Source organism: Capsella rubella, unplaced genomic scaffold (assembly GCF_000375325.1).
Source record: "Capsella rubella cultivar Monte Gargano unplaced genomic scaffold, Caprub1_0 scaffold_3, whole genome shotgun sequence".
NCBI classification, from domain to species: domain Eukaryota; kingdom Viridiplantae; phylum Streptophyta; class Magnoliopsida; order Brassicales; family Brassicaceae; genus Capsella; species Capsella rubella.
The window spans coordinates 8280095-8304751 of record NW_006238921.1 but is presented as its reverse complement, the minus strand read 5'-3'; the positions used below and the strand labels follow the sequence as shown (position 1 = coordinate 8304751).

The following is a 24657-nucleotide window of genomic DNA, read 5'->3' as shown; positions in this document are numbered from 1 at the left end:
AAACATAAAAAAACAGAAATCATTACTCTTCCTAAAAGAAATACTAACTAAACAATAAGGTAGAACCCTCGAAGGTGCTTGTTAGATCAGATCCCATCAAGTGTGAAAATTGTAAAGTGATAAATCCCAAATATGTATATGAAGTTGAAAAGTGCTAAAATGAAAAGCTCAAGCCGTGTTTCCTCTCTTTTCTTCAGTCAACAAAATACACAAAAACATATACAAAACAAACACGGTTCAAGCCGTGTTTCAATGTCTATTATATACATATATTTACTCAAAATTTTATAAATCAACATTTGTGGAGTGTCATCCATTAGGTCGACCACAACATTTGTGGACTTCAATTTCTTATTGTGGTCACCTACTTGAAATTAAACACTTGAGGGTACAAATATAGTGTTTGAAAATAATGATTCAAAAGAGGTCGTTTAGGATTCTGGAAGCACAAGAAATTACGGGCTTCGAGGAGGAATCTTGTACACGAAATTGAAGTGATTCGACAAGATTCCACCAACCCGAATATACAATTCAACTTTATCTATAGTCATAGAGAGCAGCAGCTTCTAATTAATCGAGTGGCAGATTCTGCTTAGAAAAACATGTGATTATCGATTCTAGAGTCTCAAGTTGACAACAGTATGTAATGCAAGTTGATTTGCCAACCTTGCAACACAACAATTCACGATGTTGAGTTGATAAAAGAAAAAAAAAATAGATAATACATAAATTTAATTCATAACTATTAAGTGGATTATGTGGATTGATCGAAATCAGCTCACAGTCATTCACTGGATGGATGATAGACGATACGAGTAAGGATTACAATTTTGGTTTTATTCTACACATTAAATTTATTTTATAAATTTATTAAATCAATATTTTCTATCAATCTTGAGATATATACAACGTTATTTTTTTTTAAATATAATTTAACATTTAGTTCAAAAAAAAAACATAAATTTGAAATAGTTTTCTATCGCTATTGTGTGTGCACTCTCTCGTAATCATATAAAAATATGTCTATACTTAAGATAATTTCTCAAGAACTTTATTTATTATGTATCTTATACGATTTTGTTTGTTGGTTATATAAATTAAATTAAAAGAACACAATTTTATTTCCAAAAAATAAGTTAAATAAAACAAGAAAAGGATTTGGCCCCCAAATTCAATAAGTTAGTCCACGACTCACTTAATGTAAACATAACCGAATTACTAATAGGAAACAAGTTTTTAAGTAGTCTTCATCATTTCAGTTTCTTCTAAAATTAGTGTGTGAACTAGAACCCAAATAACCAAGTTGCTCAATTAACACATCAACATTTTCTTGATCCCCTTCAAAATCAAAATTTTGACCTTCATTTAACAAATCTTCCCAAAAACCTTCACCATAAATCTCCTTGTCCACCTTTTGGTTATACCCTTGTTGTTGTAGATCTTCCTCTTCCTCCTCTTCATTTCCCCTTTCCACATTCAAGACTTCTTCTCTAGTACTGGAATGATCTCCAAGTCCTTGAATGTGCATAGCAAGTCTGTCCAACTCCGACATCTCGAATTGAGACATGTTTCCATATGTTTCTTGATTCATATCAAGAAACGCCGAGGTTGAGGCTGCAGCATCGTTCCCATAACCACTTTCATCATCATAGTCTCCAACATTAACCACATTTATTTTCCCTTGATCGATTGGTCTTTGTCTCTTCTTGCTGATGGCCTCTTCGATCTCCTTCCTCTTCTCCTTCTGCTCGACAAGCTGCTGAATAAAATCCGGATTTTGCATTGCACGGGCGAGGAAACTCATCATTTGTTGTTGTTTTGATTCAGTCTTCTTGAGCTTCTCTTCAATTGTTGTGAGATACATTTTGGTGCTTTGTTGTTGCTGTCTCAGTCTCACTAGCTCCATCATCAGAACTTGTTTGTCTCGCCTTAGGCTATCCATCTCTCCATCTAGACCATACCTACCGACTTCAATGCAACAATTGTCTAGAGCTTGTTGTTCAGAGCTGTTTGATTGTTGCACCTGATTACTATTGTTGCTTGTCTTCCTTCTCCTTATGTTCTTGAGAAGATGCTTTTGCCCTCTAAGAAACCCTTCATTTGCAAACTCCCATCGATCCGGATTCACCTTTCTGAAACCCTATTTACATAATTTTATGATTAGATTCAACTCCAAACTTGTCTTAATCAACTATTCTTATATCACAAAACAAACAAAAATTTCATCAACTCTTAACCATCTTATTTTCTATCTTTTGTATTTTATGCAACTAGAGATTAGTTTTAGAGAGTTTCCTCATCTTAGAGAGATAATACTTTAGTTGCATATATCATATTAATCAATGTTGTAGAGATTTTTTGGAGATTTCTAACAAACAATGTAGAACATTTGTATACACTCCGTTTCAAGAAGTTCAAGAGATCTCTAGAAACAAAAAGACACACAAGTGGGCTGTAAAATATTATAAGTCTCGAGATTTTTCGGAGAACAGTGATCCCCACTTGCATTTATATATACATACAAACTCACGAATGCTTCAAGCAATCATATATATTATAATTACACTAATTAGCCACTCTGATATCAGAAACACCAATCAAAAGCCAAGTCTCAAGAACTTTGAAAAAAATAAAAAAAGATTGACTGCACCATATGGAAATATCCACAGAAATCAAATCTTTAACTCAATATATAGTTGTAGTCACGATTTTTTTTTTTTTGTGAATTAGTAGATAGATCTTCTCAGATTCGTGAGAATCACACAGACATACACACACACACACATACACACACAAATATATAAATATACATATAGGTATATGTAGATAGATTAGTACTTTTTAGCAAAACAATAAAGACTTACATAAGTGTTGAGCTGGCGGACAAAGCTAGAGAAGTTATTGTGCTTAAAGAATCTAGGGAGGAGAATGACTGAAAAGGCTTGTGGATCCCAGACAATGAAACTGTTATTGGATTTGCTCCAAGACACAACATGATTGGTTCTTGAATCTTCAACCAAGTCATATGTCTTTGTCAAGAAAGGAGGTGGCCCTGATTCATGGAGACCTTCTACTGGTTGTGGATAGCTCAATGTTGTTGGATCATAAGGGGATGCTTCAGCCATGGAAGATGAATACAAGTAAGAGGAAGAAGAAGAAGAAGATGGTGATGATAAAGAATCACTGAATCCAGTAGGAAACTCCTCTTTAATGAATCTAAATGAAGGGTCCATGGTATGGTTCAAATTAAACAATGTTTAGGATCTTTTTGATATGGATTAGCAATAGAAGAAAATGTGAATTGGATTATAGAGAAGTGGGAATTGAAAGGGGATGCAAGCTTGACAAAATTTGCAGAGATGGAGAAAAAGATAAGAGAGATTGTGTTTGGAGTTTAGGGGTGTGAAGATGAAGTATATATGGAGAAGATAGGAGAGGCTGAGAGAGAGAGAGAGAGAGAGAGGGAGAGACAAGGAAGCAACAAGTTTTGTATTTGTATTATATTGCAATTTTTATGAACTTTTGATGATGGATTCCTTCCTCTTTTGTATATTTTTATAATTTTCCACTTTTTTCTTTTTCTATTAGAGAAATATAATTGTATTTTTTTTTGGTTGTATTATATTAAAAATCTTGCACTTTGTGTTGTTGGCATCTAGATAGTTTGACATGTTGGAGCTAAAAGCAATTCCTGAGATATTTTTCCACTCCCTAATGAGTCACTCTTTTGTATTTTTCTAAGCAAAACAAGCAAAGACTTTGTTTAATAGCATTTTAATAAAGATATGTTCGTGTTTTCTTCTGATTGGTCTAGATTTTAAGTATTGTGCATGTATTTACACCCGTCAAGATCCTTTCTTAATTTACACAAAATACTAAATCCTTTTCACGAAAATCATTGAAAAGCGACTATAAATATATGCAAAAGTTCTTTTTATTTTCGTATGTAAACTTAATTATCTTATGAATTATTTGTTGGTGTTAGATAGTAAAGAGTTTAACGAATAAAGCTGAATGAACATTTTGTTATTATAATTCAAATTTTTGTTAGTTAATTTAAACACATTTCTGATCTACCATTATAACACAAAATAATTTCGGAAGTATAACAAGTATTTTAGGAAAATAAAATTTTACAGTCGATTTTCATATTTATTTATTTTCTTTAATTTCTCTAAAATTTTGATCATCTAATTTTCCAAACTACATTTGGGGTTTTTTATTTATTTAATTAAATCATTCAGGGATCTAAACCCATATTTTGAATTTTCTAAACCTCATACTGAAAATATATATTAGTCCCATCAGAGGAAACATGAGTCCCACACTAACCCTTTTAATCCACAACTGGTGAAAGCTTATATGGAATCCAAAAATGACAAAGCAGCTTCCAAGTTCATAGTACACTCCGTATATACGATCTAATTACCATGACACATCAATAATCTATAGATTAAAAAACAAATTATTCCTCGAGGAAACAAAATCAAAACCAAATTTTTCAATTAAGAATAAAGATATCACAGTGTTTCTTATTGTGCTATCGTGTCATGTTCTCGTTATCAAAGCCGACAACTTAACCATTCCAACCTGGAAAAACTATACCGGATAATCATTACATTTAACTCTTTTTCTCTTTTTTTGGATTTAATAATCCATAAACTCTTTACTACAGTACTATATTATTAACTTAGAACGTGATTATTATAACAAAAAGTACGCATCCATATGTAACACACGTACACGAAAAATGCAAACGCGTTTTAAGCAGTGCACGAAACAAATGTACTACTACACATTTTCTCGATTAACTATTAGTTACTTACTGTCTTGTCTTAAAATATCTTGTTTTATTAGCCGAACCAGGTGTAAAAATATCTCCCAACCAAAGTATCATTATTATACTCGAACAGGCAGATAATATACAAATCTAATATAATAAAACAGCTAAATTCTAAAATTGGTAGCAACGATAACCTACCAAATAAATAACGAGATATATATGGATACGTATCAAAGCAATGGGTCCAAATTTGGAAACCAAACACGTGGCCATGGTTAGATTCATAAACACGATTTGGTTTTTATAATTAGGGAGAAAGATAATACGTCATTAGTGCAAGAGCAATGCTTTTGAGAGACTTTCAAAATCGCTGAGGAGTTGACACGACACCCCTTTTGTGAGAGTGTGTCTAAAGCATCCAAAAACTAGACAGAGGGATACGTGTTAGCTGTTCATTAGGTTAATCCATATTCTAATCTTTAGGTGATTACCTAAAACACGTGAAACCTAAACACGTCGACACGTGTCTCTTCCCTTTGCATTTTTTTATATTCCCGGATCTATACTATTCGTTGATTTTGATGATTTCTCATAACATTGAAAATGTTGACTCACAAACTCTAGAAAAAGGGTTTGAGAGAGTAAAGATATTTATGTTCCTTCTCCTGGAATTAGATATTTGTATGCACTTTATTGTTTTAAGATATTCGGATTATTTTAATGTTCGCAAAACTCGAAATATATTTATGTGTCCTTTTCATTAAGTAATAGCCAAAAATTCAAAAGCATGGTCCTTGTACGTTACAAGTATGAAAATGAGATTTTATTAATTCAAAATCTTTGGTCATTGACGTGCATGACTTTTTTCTTGTAAGATATGTTGAAATTATTATATATCCACATAAATCAATTCATTTAAAAAGAAGTAGGTATGAGTATATGAGTTCATTCCTTTTAACTCAAATTAGTTCGACGTTTTTAATCAAGCTATATATGGCACTGCATCAAGTAACATGGTGAAATAAATTAAAACTAAACTCGTAGTAGTTCTTTTTTTTCTTAATCTAAACCTAATTAGATGCATAAATTTTATTACTCTAAAGTTCAAAATACGTCCACCGAATTTGCAAACATGGTATAAATTAATACTAAAAAAATGGAGTTTACAAACTGTTCAATCACAATACCAAGTCGACAAAAAAAAAAAAAAAAAAAAATCATTATACCACAAGCAAGGAGGAGCAGTGCCAGTGAGGGTCATGTAACAAAGTCAAGGGTACAAGTACAACATCAAATAACATTATCCGGACAGAAGCAAAAGTCATTTTAGATGTTTGGACCTAACTTTCTTTTTTTGCATGCTCTGATGCCAATTATGGAAGGACAGATCAAAGATCCATTCAAACTGAGACATCAATGATTCGATCCCAACCCCAGTGAAGCACTGAATAAGCCAAGAGTTCTTGTATTTATCTTCTATTTAGGGTTGATCGTGTTGTAACCAAACAAATTTGTGAGACTCGGTCAAGTCGATATATATGTTAAGCGATATGAACTCACTCACATTTAGACTCATGAACTTTGAACAAACATTATTTTAAATTGCTACATAATATAGACGCCCAAAATTTTATTTTTGTTACACTAATACTGTATGTCTTTATATATATGATGCTGGTGCATGGATACAAACAAGTCGACTTAGTTAAACCAAGTAAGCTTCCACTTTATATTTCGTAGAGTACTTTTCAATAGTGTATCACGATTAATAAGTTAGAAACTTTTTTTTCTTTCAATTATATATATTGTTAAATTGTTAATTTACAATTATAAGAAAAAGATATATTTAAAGATGCAAGTGTGTAGTTTATATAAACGAATCACTTCAGAAGTCAAAAATTATGACTTTTATGTTTCTAAATCCATGTAAGTGTCTGAAGTTATAATCTTAAACCCTTAAACTAGTGCAAACTGTGTAATGTGTATCAGTCAAGCACTTTATTAAGGCGCATTTATATTGGGCTCAGGCCTATTCATGTAATGTCGGCCTCTTCTTCCAAATTAATTGCAAGAAAACAACAACACGTATAAGACAATCATAAGATCGATCAACAATAATATACAGAAAGCCCAAAGCTGTGCTCAACTAGTCTTATCATTTTTATTTTATTTTTTTTCCATATAATGATTTGATTTTCTCGTATATGAATTCTCTTCGCTCACAAAAAAAAATGCAAACTAAGAATGAGAATATATGAAATACAGGCTCCAAATATACAATAGAGGTCTTTTATAGTAATAAATGGATTTTGATAAGGTAAAGCGAATTAAAAGAGCCCATGTGGAAATTAAATGTAGAAGATCTATCACCCTCCACTTCCAGTAGTGAATTTAATTAGTTATTTTTTTTTTTCTCTTTATTGGACTGTCGAAATCTAATAAATTGGTGTGTGGCTCACTCAATTGATTATGGGAATGTTGGGGATTTAGATTTAGTACATTTTGGAAATTATAAATTTTAGTGAAGCCATTTCTTGTATATACATCTATTAATATATATCTATATGTAAATAATATATTTAGGTATAATGAAAAACTTCCCAAAACTAAATGTTAATATTTATCAATTACCTTCTAGGTACTCGTCTAAATGATGATATATATATCTTAGCCTAGTCATTTCTATCGATCTCCAATTATCCATTTCATATAAGACTTTCTTTTGAATTTGAGCCACTCTATAGTATAATCTCAAATTCCTAAACCTAAAACAAATTCTTATCGCAGTTTCGGTATGAACGGGCATCTAAACTCTTTACCATACATGATCTTTATGGCATAGTTTGTTTTTTTGTTGCTTAAGAATGAAAAAAGTGCAAAACATATTCGTTGTTCTTCTAGACTAATATTTACTATAGAGAGTGAGTTTCGTTGTTACACCAGGCCGAGGGCTTGGACCAGTGAGCAATGAGACAGATGAGTCGATCGTAGATCAAAAGGCGTTACATAGGCCGGGTGCAATGGCGCCGAAGTGTATATCCAAGTGTGAGAAGTGTGAGCCGTGTAAACCAGTTTACGTTGTGATTCATCCAGGTCCGATGGGTTATTATCCGGAAGCTTGGCGATGCAAGTGTGGCAACAAACTCTTCATGCCCTAAAATCAAAACAAAGACCTAACTTAGTATTTTTAGGCAACCTTTTCTTTTGTTATTTTTGTGTTTTGTTTTTTTTTTAAAATTTTTAATAATATTTTCCTGCAATACAACAATTGTTAGCTGAATGATTACGAAAACATATGAATTTATTTATTGAAGGCCCAAATAAACAAGTTTGGTCCAGCTTTCAAACTCAAGCTAGGTTACGATTAGGTTTCATTTTCTTAGCTGAGATTCATTCACAGCCGCGGCAATAATAAACAACAGAGATCTCAGAAATGTGGACTACAACAATTTCTCATCTTCCAGAGGAGTTGTTAAACGTGATTCTTTCTAGAACTGGCTTCAAATCTAGGAGATCAGTGAGATTGACATGCAAAAAGTGGAACAACTTGTTCAAGAATCAGAGCTTTATTGGTGAAGATGCAACAACAAGGGAAGGGGAGTCTAAGATGATCCTGTTGAGGGATAACACTCTTTATTTAATGAGCATAGTCATGGAAAATGGAGGAGGAGATGCATTAACCGAGCAGAAAGGTAAACTTATTTGCCAAAACAATGACCAAATCAAGATATCTCAAGTGTTTCACTGTGAGGGTTTATTGCTATGCGTCTTGAAAGACGAAAACTTTAGTCTTGTTGTTTGGAACCCGTATTGGGGGCAAACAAGGTGGATAGAGCCTAGACATTCTTTCAAAACAGGCGATGGAACTGACATGTACAGGTACGCTCTTGGATACAACAACAAGAAACGCTGCCACAAAATCTTGAGGTTTATAGATAATGAATTCCATATATTCTCTGGTCCCTTGTTTGTTATGTGGTATGAAATGTATGATTTTGAGTCTGATTTATGGACAACTCTTGATGTCACTCCGCAATGGACTATAAATCTTGCTGACCGTGGCGTGTCTCTCAAGGGAAACACTTACTGGTGTGCTCATAAATGGAAATCATTCGACATCGACTATATTCACATAATCTGTTTTGATTTTACAAAGGAGAGATTTGGGCCGCTTATGCGTCTGCCTTTTGGAGCTAAGGATGATAGCCTTGTCGCTCTCTCTTGTGTTAGAGACGAGAAGCTTGCGGCTTTGTTTTGCTACGACTATGTTGTTGAGTTTTGGTTCACGACTAAGATTGAGGCCAAAAAGATGTTGTGGACTAGGTTCTTGACACTAAATATTGATAATTTGGGTACTCTGATTCCAGGAAGACTACTACATGGGGCTTTCTTCATTGATGAGGCGAAGAGAGTTGCTATGATTCTTGATAAAACGTGGAATGGTGAGGACACGTTTCACATCATGGGAGATGCTGGATACGGTAAAGAAGTGAGTCTTGGAGAACCTGAAGATAAACTTTTTTACCACCCACTTGTGTGCTCTTATGCTCCAAGTTTAGTGCAAATCGAGCTATCTCCAGGATTCCAAAGGAAGCAACAAAGTGACTTAGAGAAGCGTCGATGTGATGAAAACATATCGAGATTTGTTTCACATGAAGAAGAGCTAACCAAGCGTCTTCTATATGCCGAAGCCATCGAAAAGGGAATACGAGAAGGTGGTATTGGTTTGTGACTTATAAAGAATTTAGATGAGCATAAATTCACCGAGCATAACAATTATAGTCTGCTTTAAAATGTATATGAGCATAATATTATGGCTGCAACTTTCATATCTTAGAGAAGATGTAGTAAGCTAGTTGGTATTATTAAGTGTGACAACATGATTGTAAGGATGTGATGTTTGATTTCAAACATGACACAAAAGTAAGATCGATATTTTTTCCATGTTCCTAAGAAATATAGAAAATAGACACACAAGATACCCTTTTCATATATTGAACTTAAAATTAAACACTTTTTTTACAAAACAAAACAACACTAAATGAAAACAAAATTCATACACCAAGTTTTGCTTAACCAACAACCCCTTGAGGGTCCATTTATATACATTACCCTTATCTTTTCTCCAAGTTCTAGTTTGGCCCCATAAGTTAGATTTCACCCCCTCAAAAAGTAGCTCTAAACTCTTAAACTACTTCATATCCTATATCTATTATTCCTCTCGGCAGCAACAGCAAGAAGCCTTGAGACACCTTGTGTCCACATTTCATACTCTCTCTGGCTTCTGCACTCAAATTCTACTATCCCTCGGGGAACTGTCTTTAATCCAAAGTATCTCAAATCCTCTCCTCCTTCTAGCAAATGGCGGCCTGGCCAAGCCGGAATGTTTTTGATCACATCAATCACAACATCTGTAGTAATATCAAAGAAGAAGAAAAGATTAGTAAATTTTTATTATTAAAGGAGATGTAACATAGAGTCTTGATTATTCACATTTCAAAAGAAAGACAACAGGAGAAAAAAAAAAGTTAAAGATGGCGTCTCCTTTTGTTTTGATCCTCTGATCACTTTGGTCCCAAAACCCTTTTGCTTTTCTTTTTTCTTTTCTTCTCAAATCCCCAAATTCAAACTAGACCCACATCAAAGTTTGAATTCTCATACTATTGATAGTATTTAGTAGATAGAGACAAAGCTAAAGCATCTACCTTTAGTTATGTCACTTTAGTACTATGAGTATACGTATCAAACAAATTCTCTCTGAACTGATTAGAATCTTGAATGATGTTAAGGATGATTAGCTTGATGTATATAATACTGACACTTACTTTTATTCTTCTTTGTGAAGGTCCCTCCAACATGCTTGCTCTTCATCTTCAACATAACCTTCATGTTCAATAACCAAATCAAAACCATAAGAAAGATGCCAAGAAATGGTTTTAAACATAGACTAAAGCAGATCAACTGACTTTTTATCATTAAGAATATTGGTTTCTTTTTCTTTTCTTGATCTATGAAATCTCTTTTTCTGTGTTCTTTTGTATTCTTTTAACAAGATCACAATCATGTGGGTGACTTAAAAAGTTTCCACTGATTTGCCAATAATGTATCTCTCTCTCTTTAATCTTTTTTCCTCTCGTCAAAGTTAATCAGATCACTGATATCATTGCTCAAGAAAGAGATTAAGAAACTCGACAGCCGAGACACAAGATAAGAAGGAATCTTACTTGATTTAGCCTGTTTATGTAAACTGAGACTATTTTCCAATGAAGATCTCCTGTCAAAACAATAACATAAGTTAGAAACAATGATCCAAGAAACAAACTATCACTTTAAACCAAAACAAGAGACACACTGCTAAACAAAATAGCGTTTTTCACCTTTGCGGGTGCGTTTGAGGAGTTGGCAACCCCGAGCGAGCCATTCTCTGTTGCAATGTCCCAAGAAATTATCCTCAACTAGAAATTCGCCACTGTGACTGCTGCTCGAGCTACCATTGCTACCGTTACTATTACCATTAACATTGCTACAACCTCCAGGATTGATTCCTTTATCCATTGGAATAACTGATGCAATGTTCCACACCTCCTTCATTGCCCTCGCCTTCAATGTAGCTACTCCTCTTAACGCTACACCAGAATCAAAACAAAATGAGACATTCAGTTTTTAAAGACATTATTTCACCAGAAACATATTTCAAGTTCTGAATCAAAGTCTAATAATGAGCAAAAATGTTCATCAAATTCGAAAATTTAGCAAACACTTTATAGAGTCATGTTAGAAACTGATAAAAGCCAAATCCTTTATCAGTTTTGAAGTTTCAAATCAAATTCAGAAGCACCAAAATATCAATGAACTGAGAACAAACTAAAAATTAGAATAGTACCTGTGGCTGCTCCAGCAGTTAGTGTCATGATATCTCCCGCGGATCGAACATTAACAGCAGAGCTAACAACTGAGGCTAAATGATCCCTCTCAGCTCCCATAACTTCAGCAGCCTCCACACATTGAGCAGCCACAAGTGTTGCAGCAGAAGCCACAGCCATATCCGTTTTAGCCATATTCTCATCTTTCCCATAGCTCGATGAAGCAGCAGTTGCAGCCGCGATCGCAGCCACCGCTGCAGCCACGCCAGCAACAGAGACAGCAGCGTGTATCTGAGCATTGTGAGCCCTCGTCTCTTCCTTCTTTTTCTCCCTCCGGTCTTTGATCCACCGTCCCACAGTCTTGGACTGTGTGGTTGTTGCAGTGATAGGTCCTGGAGTTGAGCCCGTGGAACGGAACTGAGAGTTGTAGTTGTTTATATTGTTGTTTGTTCTGCAAAATTGCTGCATAGACAATTAAAACAAAGATTCAAACAAAATCAGATTCTCAATCATAATAAGTCCAAGAAGTTATTTAATTCAACACAAAAAGGATAAAACAAATGAAGCAAAAATCTAATTAAGGTAAACTCAGACAAGAAACCAAATCGAGTAAAGAGGATTGCTTTATATTAAAAAAACATACTTCAATTAAATAATCAAAAATCTAAGAACGTTCATCGAAGTAACCAAAAAACGAAGATTATATATGATCTGTAGGTAATGGTGAGAAACATAAACAAGTATTATCTTATCTCAAGAGTGTCATTAGCCAGGGAGATTAAAGAACCAAACATATAGTATAATGAGAATGTATATTGAACCTTAATGTCGTCGACTTCATGAGGCGAAATCGGAGGACTGTCGGTTAAAGAACCATTGAGAGGACCGCTGCTGTGAGAAAGCCGACCAGATGTTCGTGGAGACACTTCCTGCTGCAAAAACAGATTCAAAAGCATCGGCATGTAAGAATAAGACAAAGATAAACAGTGGAATTGTTAGCTTTTTGACTTCAAGAAAAATCCAAACTTTGTGATTATGTATAGGGCCCATGAAAGGTGAGTGTTTTAGAGAATCATATCGATTTATTAAGGATGTTATATACCTATAATTACAAATCATTGCGCATGAAAAAAATTCCACCTTTGTGAAACTCACTGATAAAAAGTTTGATTCATGATGCTGAAGAAGAAAAAATGTGATCTTTAGACTAAAATTGTACTTTACTCACGAAATTGTAATGACCCATTTGGAAATTTCGATGAAACTGAGCACACATGAGGTCAAACTGACGAAATTAAGAGAATCGAGACAGAACAGAACAGAACAGAAAAAAAAGATTGTCTTTTTGTCTGTAAATGCTCTGTTTTTTTTTTTGTTAAAGAAAAGCGTTATAGAAACAACTTACAGACTGAGACAAGATACGATCCATGACCATCTGAGAAGTCTCGGAGCAAGCGAAAGAGAAAGGGTTTCCGGAGACTAAACCGTTCTCCTCCGTCTCGTTCTCGCCGGCGGCGATGGGTTGTTGTGGTTCCTCTTCGAGAATGACGGTTGTGCTTTCGATTGAAGGTTTTGAGAGGAGTTGCTGAGGAGGAGTGAGGGCTTTGGAGACTTCGTGAGCTGAAACGCTCCAAGAGCGAGAGAGAAACTCCATCGGCTCTAACGGTGTCTCCGGTGGCCGGAAAACTGGGTCGGACCGCCATGGTGCAAACACTGGTTTTTCCATTTTACAAAGAGAGAGAGAGAGGGAGAGAGGTGGAAGACAAAGATGTGAATGGGTTGCAGTGTGTGTGATAAGTGACAACGAGAGAGAGAGAGTAAATGTATATCAATATCACTCACAGTTCTTTTATTTTTCTTTCTCTTCTGCTTCAATGCTTTACTTACTCTCTCTTAAAGAAATTTTTTGATAGGTAAAGCCGTAAAGGTGAATTAAATCAGGGTTTAAAGTTTAATTAATGAAATAAGGATTTCATTCAAAGTTTGGTGCACCAAAAAAAAAAATTCAAAGTTAAATCAGGGTTTTAAAGTTTAATTTTGCTTGTAAATTAATTAATTCACTTTTCTTGTGATTTAATACACCATTATCTCAGTTTTACACTATTAATGTTTGTACTTAAAAGGACTAATATTGAAAAAGACATATAATTAATAATAAATAAATCTTATTAAAACACAGATAAGATAAGTTATTTGCACAGAATGACTTAGAGCCAAGATTAAAACTAACATTCCAATTTTAGCATAAGACTAAACTAACACAAACAATACTAGTAGTAGTATTTAATTAAAAAAATGAATAGAGGTTAGAAATTAGAATTTAAGGAGGTTTCTGACTTCTGTTCTATCTTAAAAGAGTGATAAAATGGAAAGAAAGACATAAATGATAAGAGGGACCTCATGAGAGTCATGAGTGACCTGCAAAATGTGGCAAACTAATCATTATTGAAATATTGGCAGGAGGAAAGGTGTGCTGAACTTGCATCATTCCATGAAATAAGTTGACATATTTCTTTAAACCATGATTTGGTTCAACGCTTTATTATATATATATACTCTGTTTTTCTATAAATAAATAAAAACATATGCTAAGATTATGTTTTCATTTGATAAATTTTATTTTTGGGGCAAAGTTATTGATTATAAGTGGCAAACTAACCTTACTATATGGAAATCTAGAAAATTAAAACTTGCACCTTGGATTCTTATCTAAATCTAATGGATTAGCGTTACAGTTTGACAAACGAAGAATACAACAAAATTAAATTAAGCCGTTACAGTCTCACAACAACAAAAAAACGATCAAAAGAAAGAATAACAAAAAAAATATTGCTAAGACTTAATTTAGTCACACTTGGAAACCTTCTAAGTTTGTTTTGGATAGAGTAAATGTTCTAACTTTTCTTTAAGATTTGATTCAATTTTGGCTTTTCGTTTGCAAGGAAGGAGGAGTTATAATCGGAAGTCACTAATTATTGTCACTTACTTTCATTCAAAAGTGACAATGCTACTGGATGATTCCCACCAGTAAGGTTAATGATCTCTAGATCAAAGGGTATCATCAAGGTTATATTCGAGCTTGAGGCTTGAGCTTGACAATTTTGCAAGGAAGCAAAGCCACAAGGAAATGAATTTATTCTAGGACAGTAAATAAGTAAAATCAATAAATTTAGGCACGCTAGACCAAACAAAACATGAGAGTTTGATTTGCGGTAGAGTAAAAATGCGTAGAATCACTAGACAACACTCAAATCCGTATTGTGGTTGACCAAAACCAAGAAAACTGTTTTCAACAACTGTCGATTTGATTTCTTCTTTACACTACTTCCTGCCTTGGTTATAACTCATTAGTTTATGTATGTATACTAACGGTTGGACATAGTTCATACATGAACTCTGTTTTCGTCACACAAAATTGAAAAAATTTCATATGAGATGAGACCATTGTTTTATCTAAAACAGTAAAAGTGTGTGTTTTATATATGATTGGAACGGATCAAGCTAACTGTTGCAAACAAAAATTACAATAATCGAACGTATAATATGATACTGTGACCAGCTGCGTATGACGTATCATGTAAACCCTAGTTTTATTGGAAATCACATGGACCAACTCTCGTCCAATATCATCTTGGCTAAATTCCACCTGCGACCCTCTCAAGCCAATGCCCTTGCCTCTCGTCTTATCTCACAGTCACAGGACCACGGCCCGACCTCTCCAGTCGCATGATCTTCTACACCACTGAGTCACTGACTTACTCAATATAACCAAAGAGAGTTCTTGGTCGCTCTTGTTGAACTGGACAAAAAGGAAAAGGTTAAAGCCATTTAGCACTTGGAGAAGCACATGGCTCCTGGATCACTTCTATATATCGGTTGTAACATGTATCCTTTGTTTATCATCCTTTCTATAACGCAAAGTTTTTTTTAAATTCATTTTTTTTGTTTGGTTTTGGCATGTGTTTTCTATTTGCTGTGTAATTTATTTCAAATCTTTTAGGATCATATATGCCTTTGTAAATAATTTATATTGGTTCCTTTGTACATAATTCTAACATGTATCAGTTGTTCATCATCATTTCATCCATGTCGATTGATTTTATATAAAAATGCTTAAATAATATCATGAAAAATAATTTGAATTACCACTTCATTATTTATTATATGTGTGCTTAATTATTTTTAAATATTTGTTCCAATGAGTTAGGAAGCAAACACATCTAACTATTCTTTTTTCTTCTTTAAATATATCAAATCTAATGATTATTACAAATCTGAATACTGTTTTTTATTTTATTTTTGCACCAAAAGACACACTGTTAAAATTAGGATTCTAGGTAATGTTTGTGCAAATTATAATAATCCGCATATCAAAACCCTTATTCTTTGGTATTTGAGTTCTAAAACTTCAATTTTTCAACAGCTATGCATGGTGTGTCTTGTGTCAATGCTTTCGTTTGAATTTGTGCTAAAGTTTTGAGTGTGGTAAGGCTTCTTTAATTTCTAGGACTAAAGAGCATACTAATAATATCAGCGAGATGATTCCTCATCCATTGTCATTTTAAATTAGTTGTTCAAATTGCATTAATGTTTGTTTTTGGATATCTACAAATTATATAACTTTCATTCCACAAGTGCTCAATATATATATATATATTTTAATATGGTATATTCAAAAGTAATACATTAGTTTTTCCACAACCAAGTGGAGATTATATCAATACACTTGAATTATAGATGAATGTGATGTCAGTATGAAGTTAATCAAAGATTTTGATAAATGTTTGACCTAGCTAGCCATCGAACTTGATATTAATTTGAAGAAATCTTTGGATCAACATAAAGAAAACAAAAAATCTCAAGTGGCTTGGTAACTACAATATAAATAATTAATAGTTTCATATACGTGTACATGCATATGTATAATTCGGAGGTCAAAACTCAAAAGCTTCGTCGATATGTGAACTACACGCCATCCATCAAAGACAATTTCAGTACATGAAACTTAAAAGCATTACAATCCTCAGGTGATTATTAATCATCTGGTTGAGCTTAACTTAAATTATATAAGAACTTTTCGTAACATAAATCACAAGTAATACAGAACACTATAGTCTTAGATAGACCAAACAAGTTGTTTTAATTAAAGTAAAGATCAAAGGAAGAGGTTTTGGTTCTGTCCTAATCAACAGTTTTCAACATTTCGTTTGTGTTCAAATATGTATGCTTTTAAGGAAAATCAATATTATATATATAGAGAGAGTAATTGTCTAAAAGCTATCTAAACCGTGTTTCTGGTGGTAATTAACAAGTAACAACCATCCGATTATTTTACTAAATGCATCCTATGAAAACTACTATGAATGTATAATATTACATGTTGATGGTCATATGATAGATCGTGTGAATGGAGTAAAATCTTGTGTCCAAGAAATAATACAATTGTCGTAGACCTACTTATTAGTATATGAGTTTTTATTTTTTTGGTCGAATTTATTAGTATATGATTAAGAGCCTATTTGTCAACTCTTAATTCGTGTACTGTTCAACAGTTCTACTAACACATGTAGCTCTAGAGTGCATATCCCAATATTGTCATTAATGGTTTATATAGGAGTTACAATGATTTTTTTGGCTTTACATTAATTATAATTTTGTTTCAAAAGCAACTTTTAAATAAATTTATTTTCTATAAACTCAGCTTTATTTGTTATCATAAAATAGTATATAATGAAACGAGTCATGAAGGCTGTTAGATCCATGGGGGCCAGAAGCAGGTGTGGCCAAATTTAAAGAGTTTTCGTAGGTTTGGACTCTATCTACAAAACTGTAGAAAAAACAAAGTTTTGGGAGAGTTCAATTTAACCTTTTGCATTACTACAAGTGTTTAATGTTTATATATATACTTAAAATCGAATTTGATATCTTAAGATACGTATGTATGTAACACGCAAAGGTTAGACAATGTAAGTAGATATATGCATGATTAAGGAGACATTAAAGAACATTCTTTGCTAATTCTGACCTTCTCTACCAAACCAACGAAAGTCAAATCAATGCTCCCCTGTCACCCAATATTATCTATCAATCATCATTGTTGAATTAATCATCGTTATAAAATATTATCAAACATTGAACACACATGTAAACAAAAATTAAGACCGACTCTTCAATTATAAAACCATTCTCTCAAAATATAACTTTTCAAATGGGAAGTGGTTACACCTCCATTGTATATACATATGCAACCTTAAAGTCACATTTCCAAATAACACAATACCAATCTCAAAAAAAAAAGCTCTCTCATCAGTCATCATCATTCACCACTTATGAAAGAAGAAACCTTCTTTCTCCGGTGGCGGTTCTTGGCCTCTGGTCTCATCATCTTACTCTTCCTTCTTCCTCAAGCTTTCACCTTCAATACTCCGATCTACCCGTGCTTCCCACATGCTCCTTTCCTTCCTCCTATCGGAAACCCAAGGCTCGTTAAAGCTTTCACAGCTCTTCAAGCTTGGAAGTTCACCATAACCTCTGACCCAAACGGCTTCACTTCTAACTGGTGTGGTCCTAATGTTTGTAACTACACAGGCGTGTTTTGTGCACCGGCTCTTGATAACCCTTACGTCTTAACCGTCGCTGGTATAGACTTAAACCATGCCAATATCGCCGGTTATCTCCCTGTAGAGCTTGGTCTCTTTACCGATCTTGCCTTGTTCCACATCAATTCAAACCGTTTCCAAGGCCAACTTCCCAATACTCTAAAATGTCTCCAGCTTCTCCATGAGCTTGACGTAAGCAACAATAAACTCTGCGGCGAGTTTCCTTCCGTGATCTTCTCCTTACCTTCCTTGAAGTTTCTTGACATTAGGTTCAATGAGTTCGAAGGAGATGTTCCTAGTCAACTCTTTGACCTAAACCTTGACGCTCTCTTCATTAACGACAACAAGTTCCGGTTCCGGTTACCTAAAAACATCGGTAACTCCCCTGTTTCGGTTCTTGTCTTGGCCAACAACGATCTCCAAGGATCTTGTGTACCTCCGAGTTTCTACAACATGGGGAAAACGTTGCACGAGGTCATTCTCTCGAACTCGCAGCTAACCGGTTGTTTAAACCGGGAAATCGGTTATCTTAACCAGTTGACCGTTTTTGACGTGAGTTACAACAACTTGGTGGGTTCTTTGCCGGAGACTATAGGTGATATGAAGAGCTTGGAGCAATTGAACATCCAATATAACAAATTCTCCGGTTACATTCCGGAGAGTATTTGCCGGTTACAAAGACTCGAGAACTTCACTTACTCGTTTAACTTCTTCTCCGGCGAGCCACCGTCTTGTCTAAGGCTTCAAGAGTTTGATGATCGTCAAAATTGTTTACCTTCAAGACCAATGCAACGGTCTCCCGCTGAATGTAAATCTTTTGCTTCTTATCCTACTGACTGTGCATCCTTCGGCTGCTCTCCTCATAGTCCACCACCGCCTCCTCCTCCACCTCCACCGCCACCACCACCACCTCCACCACCACCGCCACCACCACCACCACCATACGTGTATCCTCCGCCGCCACCACCGCCACCATATGTGTATCGGCCTCCACCACCGCCACCATATGTTTATCAGCCTCCACCACCGCCACCATATGTGTATCAACCGTCGCCACCACCACCTTGTTGATCTTTGACGGGGCGGTGCATGACTAAGGCTTCTTTTGACTGAGTGGGATGATGCAATAGTTGAAACTGCCTGCCATCTGTTTAGTTATTGTGAACTACGTTATGTAACGCTAGTGTTCATTTAATTGTTCTTGTTTTATTATTTTTAGTTTCTTTATAATTTAATTCAAACAAAGTTGAATGAGCTTTTTAATTAATTGTTTGTGTCATAATTTTTTATATAAAATTAGTCAAATGGAAATTGAGGGGAGATATGTGTAATTTGCTGCATAGGCGAGACGACAAGATTATTGAGTAGTACATGTACTTAATAAAAATATGACCACGAGTCGCTTCTTTCTCTTTCCCACTCGTTACACAGTTCTCGTACTTGTATAGCCCCAGCTTGGTCTCAATCCGACCATACAAGAAATTATATCTCTAGTAATTGCACGGCCCATTGTACATTTAATTTTCACCAAGAACCCTAAATGGTCCCTTCAGTTAGGTGCTTTTAACTCTCTTCTTACCACGGATAGACAGACCCGATAACCCTAAATGTAGGTCGATGTCGATCCGTTGTCCTGATAAGTTTTGCAAAACCAAAACCTACTTTTTCCTAAGCATCTAAAACTAAAACGCTTCTATGCATATTATTATTTGGTTCTGTAAGCCCATCCTTATTGCAAGAATTCTTGCACAAATCTTACCTTAAGATATGTGAAGAAAAATCCTTATATAAGATATTTTTCATCACAAATGCAAAAACCTTGCAATAAGGATGATCTAAGCGCACATTGTAAAATCTATAATCTAAGTTCCAAACGTATGAGTTTTCTATAATTGAGGATTCGATGTTAGATTTTTTAAAAGTGATTATAATATGCGATGGAACCAAATGTACTTGTAATCAAAAACATTCACAGTGATCAACCATATCTGAAATCGCAGTAAAAATTTGAACCATTAAGGATGAATTCTTAAATAATTAAATTACCGTGACTTTTCCAAACCTAAATGATGACCTGTGCTTTTCATATATTCATCCTACAAAAACATTCAAACAATCTTATTCGGGCAATGTGCCAATGGTTGACAAAAGTTTACAAAGTAGTAGTATTATACAATTAACATTAGATGGAATTAATTAACCATGTGCTTTCATTTTCATATTACAAACAAATAAAATCATATTTGGGCAATGTGCCAATGGTTGACAACAATTTGTAAACCGTGTTTCTGGTGGAATCAGTAACAACCATTTGAGTAAACTAAAGAAAAATTTATAGCTCCAACTACAAAACTAACCAATTTAATTGTGTACAACCATAAAAAAAAGGTGAGATCTCACTATTGGGCTAGCTTATGGCTAAGCAATTTAGTAATGGTTTGGGCTTAAGAAACATAGGCCCAATAATCTAGCTAAACTGGGGACGGTTTAGAATAAACGAGAGATGAAGAAGAGTGCTTCAAGGAGACAAAAACAAAACGGGTTGGAAGAAACTGCAAACTGCGAAGTTGATGTGTTGTTTACCAAACCGACAAGGAGACCTTTAAACCCATGACACTTCACCATCAATCTTTAAAACATTGACGACCATTCACCCACCTATATACTCTTCACATACACAATTTGTAACTTCATCATATTATTAGATGCATATACTATATATGCACATATGTTATATTTTATGTATCACATATTCACATGTGGATGTTAATAATCATTATAGGATGTTAATATATCATGCATTGGCCCCCATAATCTTTCTGCCTTTTTGTAATAAGAGGACTTTACAGAATTATAGAGTTGCAAATGTTGGGAGCATTATTTTACCAACCAAAAAGGAAAAAAAAACAATATATTAGCTTCATACATAGGACACTTTGAAGACATCTCACCTTTTCATTCTTTCAGGTGACTCCTTTTTCTTTTTTCTTTTTTCTTCTCTTTTGTTTTAGGAGATTTTGATGACCCCTTTGGTTATCCTCTTTTGTGATTTTGAAGATATTGCTATTGATGTTTGTTGGTGGGCTTTATAATGTTCGTGCAAAAAAAGATTAAACCGAGTTTTTAGAGTGTTGGGATACATCTAAATCCTAAACGTTGTAGGTTTGGACCACAAGTAAAGATAGAAAAAAAACACACACTACACTATAGTTTTGTTGAAACACCCAAAGTAAAAAAAAGGTTTACCGCAAAGCCACCGTGAATATAAAAGATGCTAAAATCCAAACGACCAAATGGTCCATGCACAGAGTTTGCGAGCAGTGGATGAGGCTGTATCATACTATTAAACCCTAGAGCCACCAATACACCACACAGCTTTACAATTACTACTTTGTTCACTATTGATATACTTTTGTGACTTTTAAAAACAAGTATTGAAGCGATTTAATTCTTGCATTCCCACGTAAAACACACAACATATATCAACATCATGATGTTTTTTTGGATCGGATTGGCTTGTAAGAATGAAATGACAAGGTATTATTCAATTTTACTAACATGGCATGTTTTAAGCAATATATGACAAATTATTATTTTTTCCTTAGATATTAATTTAGCAACTGGTCGACGGATAATTTCTTCTGTTTTTTTTTTTTTTTTTTTTATAACAAGGTGGTCACGATAGCATTGGTAACGTTACGTACTTGGTTGGTACATATATAACCAAACATTGCCATTTTTTTTAGCGATAATATATAAGTAACGGTACTTAACGTGTGACGGTGTGAGACGAAGGGTTATAATATAAAGAAAGTTTCTTAAGTAAGTAATCGTTTCCCCCACCATTAAGTCGAGGCTAATACATGATGAACCCTTTGCTTATTTGATGATTATGAGATGAAAGTTCACTTTGACAGTAGTAATTAAAGTAAATATTAGAATAATCTTTGCTTAATTGATCGGTTACTTAATTACTCCTTCGGTGATATGGATTTATTAAGAATAGATCAAAAGCTAATATATACACGTGAACAACAGGAACTATAGAGTTCTTCAACGTGTCTCTTTTTATATAAAAGCTAGTATTAAAAATTAAATAGTACTCTGTATAATTAATAAAGAGATTTTAAATAGGTGAGAAATATAATTTAAATTAGATGGAAAGATTGCATTCTAAATTTATTATCAGCATGTTAGTTTTTAAAGAGATGTCGGTTTACATATTTTTTAAATTAACTTCTCTATTTTTTTAGTAACTCACTAATTATAAACAAAATAGTACGATGTACTTAACAAAGGTATTTCAATTAATAGAAAAGGTAATTTAATTAGTCCAATTTTATAAAAGGTGGGCTTTTCCATAACTATTATACATGTGGGTATATTTAAAGAAATATCAGCTCACAAATTTTATTTTATTTAATGTTATGTATGCATAAAATTTTAATCATGCTATTTCACAAACATATCTCATGGGGTCACAAGCTTTGGAATGATTGTACTCTTTCCAAATTTAACAAAGAATATTTTAGTAAGAGAGATTTTTTTTTTTTTTTTTTCCGTGGATCCAGTTCTAGTTTGTACATCTACTTAAGTATATATCACTAAACAAGATTATGCAAGAACTACTAAAACAAAACCAGTTTACCTTTCCTTAAAAATACAAACTAATTGATTTCTTAATTTTTATTTTTATTTTATCAGTCAGACAGTCAAATTGAGCAGAAGTGGACAGGTTAAAGGACCAACCTTTTGTAAAAACCAAGAAGAGAACAAAAAAAACACAAATTTGATCAAAGGACAGATTTGTCATTTTCGTTTCATGCATGATTCAGATCTAATATTGTCAACCTACATTAATGTTACCTAATCTTTAGCACAAATCACTAGACTACTACAAAAGTCATTAGGAAAAAAAAATCCCTCTTTGAAGAAAATTAAAAATTCATAACTTTGAAATTTGAAAAATGATAATTACAAGTTAACAACCTTCCACAAAATCCCCAAATCTCCGATTACGATTAAAAAAAAACTCACAACGACCGTATCATTTTCTCTTAATTGCATTGACTACAACAATTTATATATATATATTTTTAAAAACTAGTTTACACGTTTGTTGAAATAAGTAAGTTTCTACCCCTAATTAATTCTCATTTAATTCATTACTATTCAACGTTGCAATTTCCAAAACAAATGTCATTATTAAGATAAAAAAAGAGATTAAAGAAAAGGTAAGAAAACAATTTTTATATTTAACAAAAAAAAAAGTTACTGTTGTGCGTCAAATCATTCTCATCTTTTATTTTTGTCGCACAAATATATAAAAAAAAGAGTTCCAAATCTAAAAGAATATAATTGCAGACACAAAGATAGAGAGAGAAAGAGAGAGAGAGCTGTTGTTGTGCGGAGGAGTGTGAAATAGAGAAGACAATGAGATGACTTTCTCTATCATTTTGCAGCCATTCCTCTCAGTTTCTTCTTCCTTCGGTATGTTTCTTCTCTCTTATCATCTCTCTGTTCTTATTACATTTATATTCTTATGAAGAATGCTTTGTTCTTACACTACTTCACTTGTTTGGTCTTGTTCTCATTTCCGATTTGTACGATCCAATCTACTCAACTGTTCGTTTTTTTTGTTTCTTTTTTTATATTGCTTGATGAAAGACTTGTTTTTTTGAGTTTATGTTTCTACCTATTTGCTCTTTTTCTGGTAAATTTGATCTGAGAAAACTTTGACAAGTTATACTTTTTTTTTCTCGGTTCTTCAGTGATACATTGAGCCTCTTACAAACGTTTCCACTGGTGTGTTGTCTGATTCTAATTTGTTTTTTCCCTCACCAAACCAGTAAAGTCTTGATTTTTATTTCCTCTTGTTTGATTTCTTGCTTTCTCTGATTTGTTTAGTATTTGGAGTAATGCTTCTATGTTGGGAGATTCTTTGTATCTGTTGTGTTGTGGAAAGTAATTTTGTTTTCTTTTTCTCTCAAGATTAGTTTCTCCTGGAAGATTCAGAATAAGTTAGAGATCTGGAGTTTGATTCTGTTGAACCTTTAGCAGCATTTGTTCTAATGATTCCCTCTTATAATGTGGCATTGTTTGGTTCAGTTTTGTAGATGAAAAGCCTGACGTAGAGAGATTAAAGGGGATCTTCAGTTTGAAGTTTATTAATTAGTAGAGATTGATTCTGGCCTGGAATCCTTACCTCGGACTTGACCACCCTTGGGTGAAGTCTAGACCACTCTTTGTGCTTCTAGCAGCCGGTGTCATGGCTACTGTGTTGCACTCTGAGTCCAGGCGCTTATACTCCTGGTGGTGGGATAGTCATATTCCAAAAAACTCTAAATGGATTCAACAGAATCTTGCAGGTGCCTCTCTCTCTCTCTCTCTCTCTCTCTCTCTCTCTCTCTCT

General features: G+C 33.8%; 5 protein-coding genes across 5 annotated transcripts in view; 3 read left to right on the top strand and 2 right to left on the bottom strand.

The window, feature by feature from the left end:
- Positions 1-1120: 1120 nt before the first annotated feature.
- On the bottom strand, positions 1121-3457 carry LOC17891632 (heat stress transcription factor A-6b). The gene is made up of 2 exons (XM_006297711.2): positions 2865-3457; positions 1121-2140 (listed from the first exon to the last, which is right to left on the bottom strand). Exons 1-2 carry the CDS (start codon positions 3231-3233, stop codon positions 1256-1258), a joined length of 1254 nt encoding a protein of 417 aa, XP_006297773.1. The 5' UTR covers positions 3234-3457; the 3' UTR covers positions 1121-1255.
- A 4759-nt stretch (positions 3458-8216) lies between these two features.
- On the top strand, positions 8217-9594 carry LOC17890994 (putative F-box protein At3g22421). Its single transcript, XM_023785591.1, has 2 exons — positions 8217-8475; positions 9151-9594. Exons 1-2 carry the CDS (start codon positions 8217-8219, stop codon positions 9513-9515), a joined length of 624 nt encoding a protein of 207 aa, XP_023641359.1. The 3' UTR covers positions 9516-9594.
- A 155-nt stretch (positions 9595-9749) lies between these two features.
- Positions 9750-13605, bottom strand: LOC17893773 (VAN3-binding protein). Its single transcript, XM_006297495.2, has 7 exons — positions 13052-13605; positions 12468-12578; positions 11667-12108; positions 11161-11409; positions 11008-11057; positions 10609-10666; positions 9750-10194 (listed from the first exon to the last, which is right to left on the bottom strand). The coding sequence occupies exons 1-7, from the start codon at positions 13370-13372 to the stop codon at positions 9980-9982; spliced, it is 1446 nt and encodes a 481-aa protein (XP_006297557.1). The 5' UTR covers positions 13373-13605; the 3' UTR covers positions 9750-9979.
- A 4191-nt stretch (positions 13606-17796) lies between these two features.
- Positions 17797-19512, top strand: LOC17891243 (leucine-rich repeat extensin-like protein 6). Its single transcript, XM_006299682.2, has one exon. It carries the CDS (start codon positions 17976-17978, stop codon positions 19314-19316), a length of 1341 nt encoding a protein of 446 aa, XP_006299744.1. The 5' UTR covers positions 17797-17975; the 3' UTR covers positions 19317-19512.
- A 4116-nt stretch (positions 19513-23628) lies between these two features.
- Positions 23629-24657, top strand: part of LOC17891566 (protein NETWORKED 1A) — a 6748-nt gene continuing 5719 nt past the window's right edge. The window contains exons 1-2 of the mRNA XM_006300208.2: positions 23629-23735; positions 24354-24613. Coding sequence (XP_006300270.2) covers positions 24514-24613 — 100 coding nt within the window. The 5' untranslated portion in view covers positions 23629-23735; positions 24354-24513. The remainder of the gene's footprint in view (positions 23736-24353; positions 24614-24657) is intronic.